General features: G+C 36.7%; 1 protein-coding gene across 4 annotated transcripts in view; it reads left to right on the top strand.

Moving 5' to 3' along the window:
• The window catches only part of SCAPER (S-phase cyclin A associated protein in the ER), a 163,784-nt gene that overhangs the window by 75,538 nt on the left and 71,408 nt on the right, over window positions 1-16,838 (top strand). For all 4 annotated transcript variants that reach the window (XM_035335866.1, XM_035335865.1, XM_035335867.1 and 1 more), the window contains 2 exons: window positions 2,595-2,660; window positions 12,749-12,875. In XM_035335866.1, the coding sequence (XP_035191757.1) occupies window positions 2,595-2,660; window positions 12,749-12,875 (193 nt within the window). The remainder of the gene's footprint in view (window positions 1-2,594; window positions 2,661-12,748; window positions 12,876-16,838) is intronic.

Below are 16,838 nucleotides of genomic sequence, written 5' to 3'. Positions count from 1 at the left end.
TGAAGTCCCTAATAATTTATTGAGGGTTGTTATCTATAAACTGTGTTTTAGCAGATATTTGCAACTATTCCTCCTCTCTAAAGAAGTAGTGGTAACAAACCCTCCTATACCTGATGGCTTGAAATTACACATTTCCATTCCTAGGAAGCTGTGATATTCAAAAATTGAAATAACTAACTGCATTAAAATAGGTTGTGTTTCTGTCCTGAGTTTCTTGCTCCTAAATCAATGTAACAATATGAAAGCTATGAAGGGCAAAGGTGAATGAGGGAACAAATTGTCATCACTGGCTTATTAGATATGTTGAGAAGTTTTGTTAGTCTTATTAATAATATTTATAACCCTAAGCTGTTAAACTGATGCCATAATAACAACTGATATATAGCTAAATAAATTATCTTGGGTTAACACGTATGTGCTGCTATGAGAAGAATACTTTGGTGCCTGCATGGCAAACTGAGGCCTGCTGAAACCTAACCCCCAGAACCAGAGGTGGAGTTACCAAGTAGGAAGTGCACACAGTTGAGATAAGCTTTGCAATGGATTTAAAGCACTTCTGTCATGTTCTTCAGTAACAGATATTTTAGGTGATTATTCATGTTTGACTGACTCATCTGTACAAAACTCAAAGATAAAATATGTTGCTTCTGGCTAAGAGACAGGAAAGAAGGCAAAAGGTTAATAAGGGAATCTCACCTCCATGTTTAATACTAAATTCAGTTGTGATTAATAGCTTTATTAATGATCCACAAATCAGAACTAGTACTAATGTAACAGTATTTGCATGTGGCACAAGTTGTTTAGGTTAAGTAAGCTGAGGGAAAATTTGAGTAACTTTGGAAAACTTGATCTTCTTGGGTGAAGAGAGAATATAAAGAAGTGTGGAGTATACGTATCTGAGATAAATAGTGAACTGTTTCTGAAACTTTCAGGTTTTAAATGAGCTCGCTCAGCCCTAGGAACAAAATGACTGTTACTTACAGATTAGTAAAGACCTTTGAACAGTTGCAGTTACAGCCAAAACCAAAATGTCATGTTGCTGTGTTATGTTGATGATTTTTTTCTTCTAAAAATTACATAGAACATTGTCTCACCTAGCTGAAAAGACCTTGATAAAGTAGAAAAATACAGGAAAAGATTATGAGGTTACAAAAAAAAAAAAAAAAAAGCTTTCGTGAAGAGAAGTTGGAAAGTCTGGAAATGTTTATTTTAGAAAGACATGAGGAAAGACCTATTACAATAGTGAATGAAATCAATGCTTAGGATTTATTAGGAATTAAATCTTTACTAAATTGGTGTTTTGTAGTGGAGCAATAAAACATATTTCCAATTGGAAGCCATTGGCAATATCTTGGATTTGGAAAGCAAACCACCAAGAAAAGTCAAAAGTTGACCTGAAGCAGATGCTTTCTGCTTCTGTCTTGAGGGACTTTTGGCACCTTCCTCTGGGGATTCTTATGGGTGCCACTGGTAGAGACAAATCACGTATCTGGTTTAGTCCAGCCTGACAGTGAAGTTTCCTTCAGGTATGGGTACAGCTTGCCAAAGTCCTCACTTGTGAAGAGTATTCCCTGCTGTGAATGAGGTGCTACTCGTTCATCTGAGAACAGAATCTCAACAGACTTGAACGGCAGTTCTGCCTTCAGGCTCTAGACATCTATGTTGAATCTGTGAGGTCTTCATTTCAGAATAAAAATTGAAAGAGCAATTTTAATGGTTCAAATATTTTTAACAACCAGATGCTTTTAGTGTCTGCTGGATGTTTTTTCACAAGGCTCAGGCTCTGAAATTTTAATTTTTCTGTGTCACTGTGGTATGTGGTTTAGTTTTACTTCGTGGTGTTGGGGGGGATGTTATAAAGGGTTACAGGATTACCACTCTGAGTCCTGTTTTGGCTGATGAGCTGCTGATGATTTTCACCTGCTGGTTTAGGCTGGTTGCAGTCAAAACAAGTGGTGAAAAAGAAGTCCCGTCTCTGTCTTCTTGCTTTTTGGCATATGGCTAGTGTAAATAATACTTTTAAATGTCTAAACAGGTATGTGAGTATAGGTCCTGTTTCCATTTCTAACAGTAAAACAGCCATATAGTGGAAGTATTTACTTCTGTGCTATATGCCTAACAAGGTTCATAACGTTACAAAATGGACATTTATTTACAGCTATAGAGGTATTTTTAATGAAATTAAACAAACAATTTGTTAATTATAATGTCTGTGTTGTAGTATTCTGATCTACGCCACCTGTCTAAAGTACTAATGTTTTTATCAGATGAATGAGTTAATTTTATAATGAAGTAGGTTTCTACAGTTCTTTCCCTATTATTGTGTATGTTGCTTTAACATTTGTCGCCATATTGAAGGTCAAATTAAATCCACCAGTTGTGTACTGATGTTATACTAAATTAGTAATAATAATCATTAATTGTTAGTGACTAGTAGTTAAACATCTGTATGCATTATGGTAAGGCAGAATTGTCAGAAATGGCATGACTTATTATGAAACAGAAAAATTGCAAAGGCTTGAATTATCTTGCTGATATTCCATATGGTATGTTTTAGATGATAGTCAATAAATGATTAATATTTTTTCCTCCAGGGCAAAGGAATATGAGAGTTTGATGGAAGCAAAAAATGCCGTCTCCGATTCCCCATTTAAAGCCAAGTAAGCGTTTAACTTTATGTATTTTAGACTTTTTTTTCCTGTCTGTAGCAGAAGTGCTTCTGAAATTTCCAGTGGAGTGTGGTAATGTTCCCACTCAATATGGGATGTACTGTCATATTGAATTACAGATCAATTCCTAACACGAAAGGTCAGATGTTATAAATGCCATTTTTTTTCTGAAGGCACTGTATATCTTAAACCATGTAAGATGCAATAGAAAGAGAGCATATGCTTATCTCTTTCTTACCCGGAAGCAAGAAGGTTCCAGCTTAGTACTCTTCAACACTGATTGTGAAAGTTCAGTACTGGAATTATGGAACTGAAAAGCTTGTGTGTTACTTCCCTTTGGTCAGAAACAAAGGTTCATATGGGGAAACCACAGGTATTTTAATGCACAGGTGTCTTAATCTGGTTGAGCTTTGTAAAGAATAGACCATTTTATTGTCAAAGATAAGGCACAGATGAAGGCAGTGGATGGTAAAATTAAAACAAGCAATTATCACTGACAGATTTCTCCTTAGTATGAAAATGAAAATTAGTCAGCCTTTTCTGTGTGATTGCATTGAAACTGTTTGGCAAAAGATGCAGAATATTTGGATTCCAAAAAGTTCTTGACAAGGTCTCTCTTGCCAAAGGTTTTAGAGGAATCTATAGAGCTGTTGCGTAAGTAGGAATCGGTTCAAAAACTGAAAAGAAGTGGAGATGCCTGATCAGTCTTTGCCAAATAAGGAGGTTACTGGGAGAGTTCTGCAGTCCTACAATGTTCAACATAGTCACAAGGACTTGGACCAGAGGGCAAACAGTGAGACAACACAGTTTGACCACTATGTGAAGATACTCAGGATAATAGAAACAAGAGCTGATACTGAATAATAATTTTGAAGAGAGACAGTAACAAAGAAGTAATACAGCAGGTGAAATTCATTGCATATTAAGGGCTACACAGTGTTGGGGGGACACAGGAACTCAGTGCTACCTTCACATACAAACTGATGGGCTTTGAACTTACCGAAGTGATACATAGTTCCAAGAAAATACTAGCTCCATACTCCTAGCAGTTAAAGCAAATCCTTTATTAAAATTATTTAGGTGCAAAAACAAAATAAAGTCATTATGTACAAGTCATCTGCATCTTTTGAATGCCATGTGCGTTTCTGCTTCTTTATCTCAGAAAGGATATACTGGAATTGTTGAGCGTTCACAGAGAGAAAGAAAGGAAACAATAACTTCTGGTATAACTTCTCTGTTAGGGACTAAGTACTTCTCATTCTGGATAAAAACACAATGGTGGGAGGAAGTTACAAAGGAGGTATGTTACAGAGATCTACAAGGTCATAAATAGTATGGAAAAGATGGGTGGTGACTGATTGTTTGCTGTCCCTCCCAGGGCCAGAACGAGGGAGCACGGGATGAAGATCCGTGGTTCTTAGTGCTGTGTGTAATTAGATATATGGAACTCATTGACAAAAAGATGCTCAAAGTTTACCTTGCATGCATACCAGTTCAAGAAAATGACATCCAGTTCTAGCAATTCCTAAACTGAAAATGGGGGCAAGAAAAGGATTAGTAAAGAGGATTATGTATGTTTACCCTGTTCTTCGTTTTCCTCAGGACTCCATTTACAGTTTTTTGTTAGGGTAGCAGGCAGATGGTAAACCATTCCTACAGTTGTGCTCAAGAAGTCTGTGGAAGGTCAGTCGTCAGGCTGTAGCAGCTGAACAGTTGGATTCAAATACCTTCATCCTAAAATGATGATGACTTTCTGGGTTGGAGATGTTAGTTTTCAGGATGAGGTAATAACCTGTACCAGATTCTGAATATTTTCTTGTTGCTTCCATCATTCATAAATTGCTGATACACTTGAAAGGTAGTGATTTTTAGAAGTCCCTATTGTTTAAGATGTTCAGAACCTTGCTTTTAGGCTTCCCTGATGCTCATATGACTAACATGTAAGCAGTATCTTTCATGTAGTCTTTTTAGTAGTTTGAAAACCTGCTGTTGAATCTCAGTGTGTATTTTAATCAAAAACATTGCCAATGTTTAACATAGGAAAACGAAACATCTCCACCAGATGGCACACCTGCATAAACACATTGGGGAAGAAGGTTCTCTTGGCTTTGTTTCTTAATTATCAGCACTTCAATTTTCAAGATTAATTTCATGGTGAACTAGGACTTCTAAATTTGTAGCTTCTATGTTTTGCTTTTCTTTGCTACCAGAAAATAAAAACATTAGGTTCTAGTTGTCAGCAGAAATGTGGTGTTTGAGCAACTGACAATACTGACAAGCTGTAGCTTTTCCATGTTACTTTCTTTCTGACTTCTGATTATCATCAGTGATGTGCTTTGTTCAATTGTTTCAATAGCAGTGCAACAGAAACTCAAGCAAGTTGTTTGTTTTGTTATGTTTGTTATTTCTTAACTGATTCTCAATCAATAGTTTTTATTTCTCAGTGAAATGATAGGGTACTTTCAGGCAGAATCTTCTATTTCACCTGCTTTCTTATTGCCTGCCTTTGTTACCTCTGTTCTTGGAACATCCTTAACTTTCCTGCATGTTCTCAGTATCTGAATGGAGTAAGTGGTATAGTACGGGGAGGTTTCAAATACATTTGTGGATCCTTCTTTTGGCTGCCTCTTAACTTTTCTTTATTTTCTCAGTCGGTAGATTGATTTTGCTATTTTGAAACCAGTGTCACATTTATTCTGACATAATCTAAAAAATAAGAAATATGAGAACTGAAATGTAATTACAACTAAGAACTTATTTGCATGTTGCACTCTGAGCACACGTGCCTATACAGTATTCTGTTGCAGTATTTTGCAACCATAGCATTTGGTGAGATTGTTTCTGTTGTTCTTTGTTTCTTGTATGCATCCTGCCTCTGGATGAATCACTGAGGTAAGGAGGCATTGTCTCAGATTCTGAGGATGTTGATAGTTCTGGCCCTGTTCCAAGTGCAGGGAGGCTGGAGTTACGAGCCCTTTCAAAGTGATGATCCCAGGGAAGGTGCAAGTAGAATCACCAGTAGATCCATATGGTCCACATCTTGGCTGCTTGTAGCACTGCACGCCTGGTGCTGCACCAGCACCCATCAGGGCTGCACCCAGTTAGGAATAAACTACTGTGGTGGCCACGGTCTAGCTCACTTTCATCACAAAGCTAAGATAATATAAAATGGAAGTATGAAAGGGAAGAGTAGCCTTCTCTCTCTCTGTACAGGACAGAGTGAGAGGACAAGACATGTTATGAGTTTAAGACCAGACCATATCTCTTTATGTGGATAAACAAATTAACACAGGAAATAATAACTTTTCTTAACAGAGCTAAGTACAGGATCCTACTTTACTAAGAAAAATAACAAGAAAAATTATCTGAAACAGTATTAAATCTCTACTAAAATGTTATTGTATTGAGAAACTATGAAACAGTTAACGGTTGCCTTTTTTATCTAGAACACAGTGTACTACTATGAGCTAATATTAACTGCTACTGTACCTGGCTGAGACAGAGCAAATCCTTGCCAATGCTAGGAGTTATAACAGCTATCCAACATGTGCTCTGGGTAGATCTGCAAATTTAATGAGAAAAGTCATGTCAGAGGGTGAAGGGTGTAAAAACTAAGAAGGCTAAATGTGTTCTTTGTGTCAAAACAAATGCCACTATTTATTTATTTGGAAGGAAGGTTTGAGGTATTCACATTTGGTGGAAGTCTACCAGTGTACAAAGAAACAACTTTTTATCAGTGGACTAAGCTTAAAATTGAATAAACTCTTTTTTAAAATTCCATTTAAAACATGACATGGTTGGTAGATGTGTTTGTTCTCTTAACAGAAACAAATGAATTTTAGAATGAGATCATTAAATACAACTTTCTGGTAAGTTTCCTTGCTAATGTCACGTTTCTTTAACTCCTCCTATCCCGATTATGTCTTTGTAAACAACTAAAACCATTTATGGAATGCATTTTATCTGATTTTAGTTGTTAGTCATGTCAGTTGTTAAAGAAGAAAGACAGAACCCAGAATTAGTCTTTGGCAGGTAAAAAGCCTTTTTAGATCACCTTTAAGATTAAGCCACCTTAATATTATGAGACCACTGATTTCCTGCTGCAGCTCCTAGATTGTTTCAGTAGTTCTTGTTAGTGTATGGTTTGCGGGCTTATAAAAACATTCACTGAGGAAGCAGTGATTCAAGTGCTTTCTAAACCTCACAGATAATACAAATATCAAAAGCAGAGAATGTTTATCTTGCTTTGGTAGACATGGTATGTGTGCCTTTTCCAGTTTGAGTACTGAATCTACTGGTTCTTGAGGGGTGTTGTAAAAGGATTTAAGTGTTTCTTTTCTAGAAACAGTTTTGGAAGTTGCCTGAAACTGTTTTGTGTTTTCCTTTGTTTTGTTTTTTTTCTATTCAGTAACTATCCAAAAAATTGCCTCCCTTAATGTGGAAAAATAGATCCAAATGCTGCTTTACTTGCTTGGTGTCTTGCTCTCTGACCAATCTCCCGTAGAAAGCCCTTTCAAGGAGAAGTGCTGCTCTCATTCTCATTTCAGAATGGTCATTCCATTGCTCCCTGGCCTTTTTTAACTGTTCATTAGCTGGTTGGTCGTTGGTTGCACTTCAGTTGTTTTATAAAAGCCAGTGGACACTTGATGCATTTGTGGTATTGATTTGAATTCTCTGGGAACTGATCTGAAGGTAATTATTTACTGTCTAGTCCGCAAAGTTAGCCCATCAAAACTCGCATGGGCGATGGCTCTTTCTGTTTGCAGCATCCTTTGGTGCCATCAGAGCAGGTTTTTAAAAGGGAAGGAAAAAGCTTTTGTAAAGTAAGAGTGTTGGTTACATTTATTTAATATCTATTATTCCAAAAGCTATATGTTTGAGTGTTAAAACAGTCTGCAGGTAGGAAAGCATAAATGTCATCCGTAAATACAAGCAGGGAAAACAAGGTAATGAAAGATTGCCTAAAGGAAGTTAGCAGGATTGTAGGATTTTTTAAAATAAAAATATAACCTCCCTAATCTAATACTTCAGCCACTTTTTCCTCTCATTCACAAATGAATTGTTTTGTGTTGTTATTGTTGTTGTTTTTTCATGTGTTTTTTTACTTCCTCTTTTTTTAAAACTACAAAAAGGGGCAGTTCAGATGGTCTGAAAGAACCACTATTCTGAGAAAGGTCTGCAATACAAAAAGAGGAGTCAGGAATGTAGTGTGGAGTTTGTTCTTGCAGAGCCTCAAAGAGAAATGCCTTCAATGACACAGTTCTTTTTTTTTTTTTTTTTTGTGCAGTATATCAGTGTGTTCACAAAACAAATGGACCAATGGACCTTGTAGGTTTTCTTGGTGTAGAAGGCCGGTTTGCAGTTAAGTCAATTATAAAATATTATACCACAATACTGATTAGTGGGGAAAAATGTCTGAAGCTGGAAATATTTGTGCAAAATTTGTTTTTAAACAGCTGTATGATGTATAGAAGAGCTGAAGTATAAATAAAATAAAATTCAGTTAAATTCAAACAAAGATAAATATCTGTTCTCTGGTTGGACGGTAGGTGTTATTTTCAAAGAATTGCTGGAGCATTCTTACACCAAATAACATTAATTCAGAAAACCTTTTGAGCATTTTTGCCATCAGTTTTCAGGTAGCTTCCACTTCTGAGACTAATGAAGATGTACAAAGCTGCATAGTTAGGCATCTAGCTACGTTGTTAAGTAGAGCGGTGTTTTCCGTTGCATTCCTAAAGTGATTAGAATGTGTCAGGTGTGCCACTGAGTATGTTACTTTGCTGCAGGGGTAGTACAGAATAGTGCAGGGCTGTACGTTGCTTTAGGAGGATACAGCATAACTTGGTTTTAGGCTGGGCAGGAACTGCCACAGACTTTTTCAGTTCTCTCCAGGCATGCGCTGCACGGGCAAGAATTGGGGCTGTGTGTCCAGCTGGCATCTGGCCGCCCTCAGCAGGAGCGCACAGGAGGAGTAACCAGTCTCTGCCACTTGTACTGATCCTTCCGGGCATACGTTCAGCACACAGCCAAGAAGTCATGGATTTAAATGTGGAAGTGCTGAAATACATTGATGTTACTATTTCAAGGTGGTTTGGTGGTTGTGGTTTTATTTGGAGATTAAATGTGACCTATAAATATTGACAGAGATCTTTTTCCTTTAGTCTATAAAATATATTAAGCCTGCTAGAAATATTTAGCCTATGCTAAAACCAAACCCTTAATTTTACAATACTTTGTTTTGTTTTTATTTACATATTTTTTCAATAAACCTTTAATTTGACTATCAGTCATTTTCCTATTTGCAGTGCAAAAAGACCCGATCATGTATTTGTATTTGCTGGACATGCTATTTACTTATCAGAGTGTAACATTCTAAAACCAATCTGTGCCTTATGTCTTTTAGGATATTTCTTCTACGTTCTGAATTATCTCTTTGGAGGAAATGCTAATGTTTAAATTAGTGGGATGTAAATAATTTTAGATCATAAATGTTTTAGTCAGAAATGTTAACTTTCCTTTTATTTAGCCAAATAAATTTTCACTTACTTGTTGTTCCCTCCATGGCACATTAAGCCTCGGAGGAATGCAAATTCTGAGATGGAGTGACAATTAAGTTTTCAGACTGTTTGGATTTGGACTCAACAATATTTCCTCATAGTCCTTGAAGCAGGTGTTGATACTGTGATGTATTTATTAATCTACTATATGAACAAAGGGTGTTCTCTTTCCAGATCTGTTTGTGGCAATGATTAATTCTATATCCAAGTACAAGTCATCTTGCATAGATTTCTAGTCCTTTGAAACAGTCTTAAAGAAAATAATTCTTATTTCTCTGTGATGCTGCCAAGAGGTCAATGTAAAGGATATTAAATTAAAATAATTCCTCCAAGACTCACTCAGTGGGAGGAGGGCTTTTTATTTCCCATCTCTTCCCCATATGATCATGTAGTATACTCTACCCTTTTTTGGCAGAAGACCAACCTACAGTACGATATGAAGATGTAAGAAGTAATTCTTTAATGCGGCACAACTGGAAATGTTGTTCTTCGTGTTTCTTATTTCGATGCTGAAAACAAAGTTTGTCTTTTGGTAAAAGGTTTTCAGCAAAGAAAACATCAAGAACCTGATCAGTTCTACTTCATTGATTAGATAGGTTTTCAAAAATGTGCATATAAAATCATTTAAGAAATCTAGATATTTTTACTTTAAACTGTGTGGTTTACCTTAGACTTGGGGTGGGTGTAAGAGAAAAATTCAATGCAGCATCTGGGAAGAAGGGATGTTTCAGTAATTAAGTAGTTTATTATTAGTGCTCAGGACTGCCAGTTCTGTTAAGATTGTTCCAGAAGAAGAAACTGATTTAAGGTAGTACCTTAATTGGGAGAAAAGAGAAATGCGTGAGAAATTAACAAAGCATTATTTGGCAAAAGAGGATATATATGTTCTCACTTTTCTAACATGAACTTCAGTGTGATGCAAAATGAAGTATTTATTGGTTATCACAACAATATGTGACCACTGGTGCATGAGGAAAGACAGGAATTTCAGTATGTATGAAAGCTCTTTTTGAGACTGAAGAAAAAGGGAACATGTCAACAGACAAGGCAATGTAACACGATTATTTTTTATTCGAGTCCTTTTTAGTAATGCCTGCCTTGATCAAACTTACACATTTTGTATGCTGATGGCTGATGAAACATCTTTTCTGTCTCATCAGAAGAGGTTTCAGACTTGTCATGTAGGAGAGGGTTTTTATTTTCTCTGTAATACTAAGATTAGGAAAAGTCCCTTTCTTTAGCCTCTGTGCTTAATCCTGGTTGAATTCCATTCCTCTGATGTTAAATGGAGCAAATGGAAACCTGTCTTGCCATCTTCTGTCATGGAGTTGCACACAATATAGTGTGTTGTTTTTTTTTGTTGTTTATAAATGCTTTAATCATAGAATTTGGGTAGATGTTTCCAAAGGAAGTCATCTTTATTTTTGTTTAATGCACCAGGATATTGCCAAGAAAATAGCTATTTTAAACCCCACAAGAATACCTGAAATACCTAGCTTCTAGGTCGTCTTTCTGCACTGCAGCAATTGAGTTTTTCATCAGTGCTACAATCCACTCCTTAAGCTCAGCAGCGTTAGCGGTCATCTGATTTATTGTCAAAGTCCTGCAGTTATTTGGCTTTTAATTTTCTTTCCCATTTTAGCTCCTGGTTTACTGTGTTAGACAGAGTGTGTCTTCCAACTTCATTTTCCACAGAGGAAACAACCGTGCAGAAAATCTTGTTGGCCTTAGTACCCCTTTATTTTTCTTGTCATAGAAAAATCCACAGGCTGAATATTAGTGGACTCAGCTGACCAGATGATGATAAGTCCAAAATACAAAATTCTGCAAATCATTTTTATTTGTACTTTCAAAACATCTGTATTTCCAGTGTCTCTTGAAAGTTTCTTACAAATCACTTAATTTCTTTAAAGAAAAGATACAGATTACCTCTTTCCCACTGATTAAGTAGAAACTCTCTGTTCAGGTCTCATTCCAAATGAATGTTCTATATTTTTTATTTTATTTTATTTTTTAAACACATGACTTCTGTGGTTCATTCTCCAGCCATTCTGTCTCCTGTCTCACCTCTAGGAGAACAGTTAAGGCAATCTTTTTTTTTTTTTTTTTTTTTTTTCCCGTTACTCTGTTGTCACTTTGACTGCTTTCTGGCCCTTTCACGCTGATGATCTTCCCTTTTATGATAAACATTGATATCCTTCCTGCAGGTCTGTATTTACTTCTAGTCACGACAGTATTTCTTCCTCTCATGCTCCTCAGTTACCAGCTTCTTCCCACTTCCAGTACAAATTGTTCTAGTAGCTCAAACTAAAGGTCCAGCAAGCACAGCAGAGCAGCCAGTAGTAATAAGACAGTGGCTTGCAAATACATGTCAAGTACTGACCGATACTTCCTCACTGCTTCTCATAATCCTGTGGTAAGGGACCCTGTTTAACATTTTTATCACCTGCCTCTAATGCCTCTACAGATGTAGAAGTCTACATGCGAGCTAGTTACTGATTTTGCATTCAGGGCAAGGAAGGATGCACTGAGTGTGCTTTATTTTACACTCCAGGAGGAGATGAGCGGTGCCTTGAAACTGTGTATTGTTTCACTGCCTAGCAAGAAAGCATAGGTGAATAGCCCAGAGGTAGATATGTAAAATTGAAATGAGTCCGAATCCATGTGTGTGTGGTCTCTCCCACCTCTGAGTTTTGGCTTCATTACTGACCCTCATTAATGGAATGCCCTTTCCAAGGTAGCCTGCAGAGTCACTAGTTTTCACTTGTTCAAATAAACCTGAAGAGCTATTTCTTTTATGATGCCTATAAGAAATTAGCCAAGTAGTCTGCTGTTCTGTTTCTCTTACTCGTCTCAAGAGGGAACTACTCAGATAAGCGGGCGGGAAGAATCGAGCAATGGAGGAAAAGGGCATATTGAAAGCATATTGAAAAGTAAGATGACTTCGCCAATGGGAAAGGTGGGGAGGGACTCTTTGTCAGGGAGTATAGTGATAGGACAAGAAGTAATTGTTTTAAACTAAAAAAGGGTAGTTTTAGATTAGATATTAGGAATAAATTATTTACTGGCAGGGAGGTGGAAGTAGGTGATCTTGATTGAAGGTCCCTTCCAACCGAAACCATTTTGTGATTCCTTGACAAAAACTAGCAGGATAAACTGTGGAGGGATAATAGGGAAATTAACTTGTTTGAAATGAAATAAGTAAATGAAATAAGCAATGAAATAAGTAAACATAGGACTAATAAAGAATTGCCTTTATGGCTATACTGTTCACATTATTTCCATATCATTTCCCTAAAAAAGCAGATGGTGGAAAGTCATAGACACTCAAAGCTGACAGTGCCTACTTGCTGTGTTGCACATTTTAGTTGCTGTTCAGTATAGATATTTTTACACCAATTTCGTTGTTGTTTTGTTGAAAGGTATCTACTGGAATATCATTACAAAGATGAAATTTCCTATGATTTAGAGACTTTTTCTTTGCTTTAACTGCTCTTTGCTTTTTGTTTCATGTTGAAGGTTACAGCGATTAGCAAAAGACCTTTTCAAGCATCTCCAGATGCAGGATAGCGGTTTGTTGGCAAACAACAAGGTTTCTGCACTGGACCGGACTTTAGGAGAGATCTCTCGTATTCTGGAAAAAGAGGTATTGTGACTATTACTGTCTGATGTGATTAATCTATAAACTGTATTGCCCTCAATATCAATTTGGATTTGGGAGTGTTTTAGATGTGTATTGATGAATACTAATGACTACTACAGTAGAAGCTTGGAAGTTACAGAGTGTATCTGAAAGGAGTTCTCCTGCAGGGAGTTCAACTGTCTAAATGAACAGAGAACTCTGTTCATAAGAGAGAACTCTATTTCTAGCATTGTGCATTAATTAATGCATTTGTTACTAATTTTAAGAAGTTATCTAATAAAACACAGTAATTATAAATATGTATTGTAATTCCTGTGTTACCAGAAGTTAGTACTTCAGGATTCAATTTTTTATTTAAATGTTTAAATTTATGACAAGGAGGCTTTGGAGAGAAAAACAGTGCAAGTTCCCTTTTTTTCTTTCCCAAATCCCCACTTTTTTCAGCAGGTAGGTTCAAGACTCTTACTATGAGCTTGATGCATATGCAGAATTACGTGTTCTAGTTACTAGTAGAAGATGAATATCATTTTTTACATCAAACAACAACAGGCTTGTATGAAATTTCTAGTCTGTTTACGTGGGATTTCTGTTGACATCATTTCTGATCTATTATTAACTTTAGATAAGTCTTTGCTTCTACCACAAGTAAACAACATTTAAACAAGTGGATTTGACATGGAATGTTTTCCAGTTGTATTCTCTATTTTAGAAAACTGTCTGATTTAAATAGAATTTAAGCTAATTTTATGAGACCAGATAAGTGATTCTGTATTTCTAAAAGTGTAAAAGCTGATTCAAGCTTGAACGTTTCTGTGGCGGATATCATGAAGCTTAACTTTTTTACATTAGATTGTGGCAAATACTCCTTTGTTTTACGTTTACTGAAGTTTAAAGGTTAGTAAAAACATGCATGTAATGTAAAAGTCATATTCCTGTAAAATAAAGTGTGTGCTGTTCATTTCCCAGTTTGTGCTAACACATGCCAACCTATGTTAATAACTGGAGTTGCACTTAGGAGCAGAGGAAGGCTGATAAAGTGAGGATAAATACTTGTTTATCCTGTGCCATTTGTCCTCTTGGTACAACCAAAGGAAGCAGTGGAAGATTTTGAACTTTCTAATTAAGAGGCCAGTTCTGTTCTGCCAGGAGCCCCAGCACAGATTAGACCAGCTTTTGCTGTGGTATTTCGAAGATATTTTGAGTCTGGCTGCAACCCAGACTGGCTAGTTGTGTTTTTTCTGTTCTCATCTTGCTTCCTACAGCTGCAATGGCTTGCACTTCACCCATGGGAGGAAAGTGGTCAGGTAAGAGTAAGAAGGAGATCTTTTTACTTATTCACCGTGTAAGAGTTGCACAGAAGTTGACATTAGTTGGTAGGTTGATTTAACTGAAAGTACGGATCTGGCCTAATGCTATTTTTAAATAAGACCATCGTTACATTCAGGCTATCATGGTTTAATTTTATATGTTTAATAACGTTTATTGTAAATACAATTACTATATTATAAATAAGCTTTTACCTAGCTGGCTAAATATTTTACAAGTGATTTGTCTGATCTGTTGTACTTTAATTTGTCCTTCTGCCTGTTGTCCTCAGGATGCTTTTGCAGCTGAACGAATGAAAGGACTGCTAAATAGTCATCTTAGTACTAAATATTTCACTGGATGTTGTTAATGGTTTGAGCCATGTAATTACACTTTTAGAAGTCTTTTAACTCTGCACTCCAATTAGCAAGTTTTCACAGAACTGAGTCTTAAGATTCCTTCCATGTCCTCCAGCACCAAAGAGCTGAAAAGCTCTGGGGGTGCTTTTTAGACAGGAGTTGGCAGTGTAATGTCAGGAGGAATGAGAGCTCCCTCACTCTTCTGTAAATGTGCTTGGTTAGAGTACGCAGAAAGGTCCCTCAGCAATTTGACGGTGTTTACCTCAGCTGTTCCTGGTAGTGTCCGTTCTCCTCAACCAGAAATTCAGGAAGGTCCCACATCACAAACCTGTTGTGCTTTCCCAGAATACTGCTAAGCCTGTTTTTTGGGGTTGGTCTTCAGTGGAGGTATGGAGTTGAGGTATTATGTGAATATATCGTATGTTTTTATGGTTTGAATTTTCTCTTAAGTGCTGTGCTTATAAAGCCTGGCTTGCTTTAAGGTAAAATGCTGAATTTTTTAATTGAGAGCATAGAATTTTCATTTTTATTATTATTTCAGTGTGGTTGGCCTGCTGGCACAGTGGTTTGTCTCGTAATACAACTTTTTACACCGTTAGAACCTCTGTATTTGAGTTTTCCAAAGGAAGGTTATTTTGTTCTCTCATTGACCCTTAGAAAAGACCTCTCTTTCATACCTGTGATCATGATATCCTGAAAATTAGTACTGAGAGAAACCAAGTTACTAAAAATCTGAGGAGGGGGTTTCATCATTGTGGTTCAGAGGTAGTTTCTGTAAAGGTAAGTGCCATGCTTGAAGATTTTCGCAGCTTACTCAGTGTGAAACACAGCTTCTAACAACATATACTTCAAAATGCTGAACAGTGCCTGGGATACTGTTCTCCTGTGTGTTTTTTTAATTACTTTGAGTTGCTGATCAAGTTTAATAGCACTTTTGAAAGACTTGCCACACTTGCCAACTGTGCAGTGTTTGTTAATTACTGAAATATTAATTTCATATTTATTTCAAAATACAGAAAATGTATTGTTGCATGAGGTCTCTAAAAAGATTTATCTATTTGTGAAGTTATTGAAGTAATTACAGAAAACTGTAATTGTTAATCTCAGTTTCCTGGGATTCTTTTAAATAAGACATGAATTGCAGCTAAGTGGTAATCATCAATTGTTCATAATGTTACTGCTTGTTGAGCCTGCAGTTGGGAAATAAAAGGTAAATTTGGTGATAGGCATACATCATTTCATTGTTGATTTGGATTTTTACCCTCAAATCATTATTCTACCACTGGAGAAGTCTTATTACATCTGAGTGTCCTAATCGATAAGGTCAAGAAAGATTGATTGCAATAGCTGTCACTGTGTTTACGGCACAGATCGTACGTAGTCATTTATAGAAGTGGATAGTAATTCTCTTGTTAACTTGTGAGTCAAGAAATCAGCAGACACATCTTACATGTCAATGGGCGGTGAAAAGAATCTTGATGGTGTCAGTCATTGACTTGAGAGGAGGAGACTGACACTGTTAATTGAATTTCCCTGGAGAGCATAAAAATATACCATAATGTAGGGGGAGGAATGAGGGAGTGGGAACCGCACAAGCTGTCAGTGTGTGTGAGCTGATAACAGTGATTTACCCTTGCTAATGGCCTGGGTTGAATTGCCCTAAGGGAGGACGGAGTTAACAACAATAGATCCTTGCCACTTACTAGAAATTCTTCAGACTCAGAAAAAGTTATGCACAAGTATTGTCCAATAAAATTGATTCAAAAAAGAAAAAAACACACCTTTTCAGTCATACTCAGAAACATTTAATTTTTCTTTTGTTAGTAGCTTACATTGACTGAAAAAAGTGTATGCTGTATCAGCGGGGAAATAAAGATTTGTTTTACCAAGAGCAAAATATCAGTACAGCAGGAAGAGTTTGTTCCTAGTTTAAAGGGACATCAGCATATCCTCTCGATGCTCAGATTGTTAAAGTACAGGTTCTGAGGATCTGACAAGAAGTATGGCCATTAGTTGCACGCAGCCTGTGGTTCACACGTCCTTTTTAATTAAATCAACATAGACACTGCTATAAAGTCATAAAGCACAGTGTTGTTCCACTTTTAAACAGATTCCTGCCCAATGTCCCTTTGGAATGCATCCTTGCTTCTGCTGGTGACATCAGTCTGGAGGTACAAAGCTGGATGGCGTTGCATGTGCTTAGTAGGCTGCCCCTGGACCTATCTGACATAGACTGTGTTAAGGCTTTGATTGGGTTGTGCTCTAGGTTACTGGAAGGCAGTCTTTGGGTTTTGTGCAGTCT

The sequence above is a fragment of the Oxyura jamaicensis genome, chromosome 10, assembly GCF_011077185.1.
Source record: "Oxyura jamaicensis isolate SHBP4307 breed ruddy duck chromosome 10, BPBGC_Ojam_1.0, whole genome shotgun sequence".
NCBI lineage: Eukaryota > Metazoa > Chordata > Aves > Anseriformes > Anatidae > Oxyura > Oxyura jamaicensis.
The sequence above is the reverse complement of the archived record's forward strand: the minus strand, read 5'-3'. Positions and strand labels throughout refer to the sequence as shown.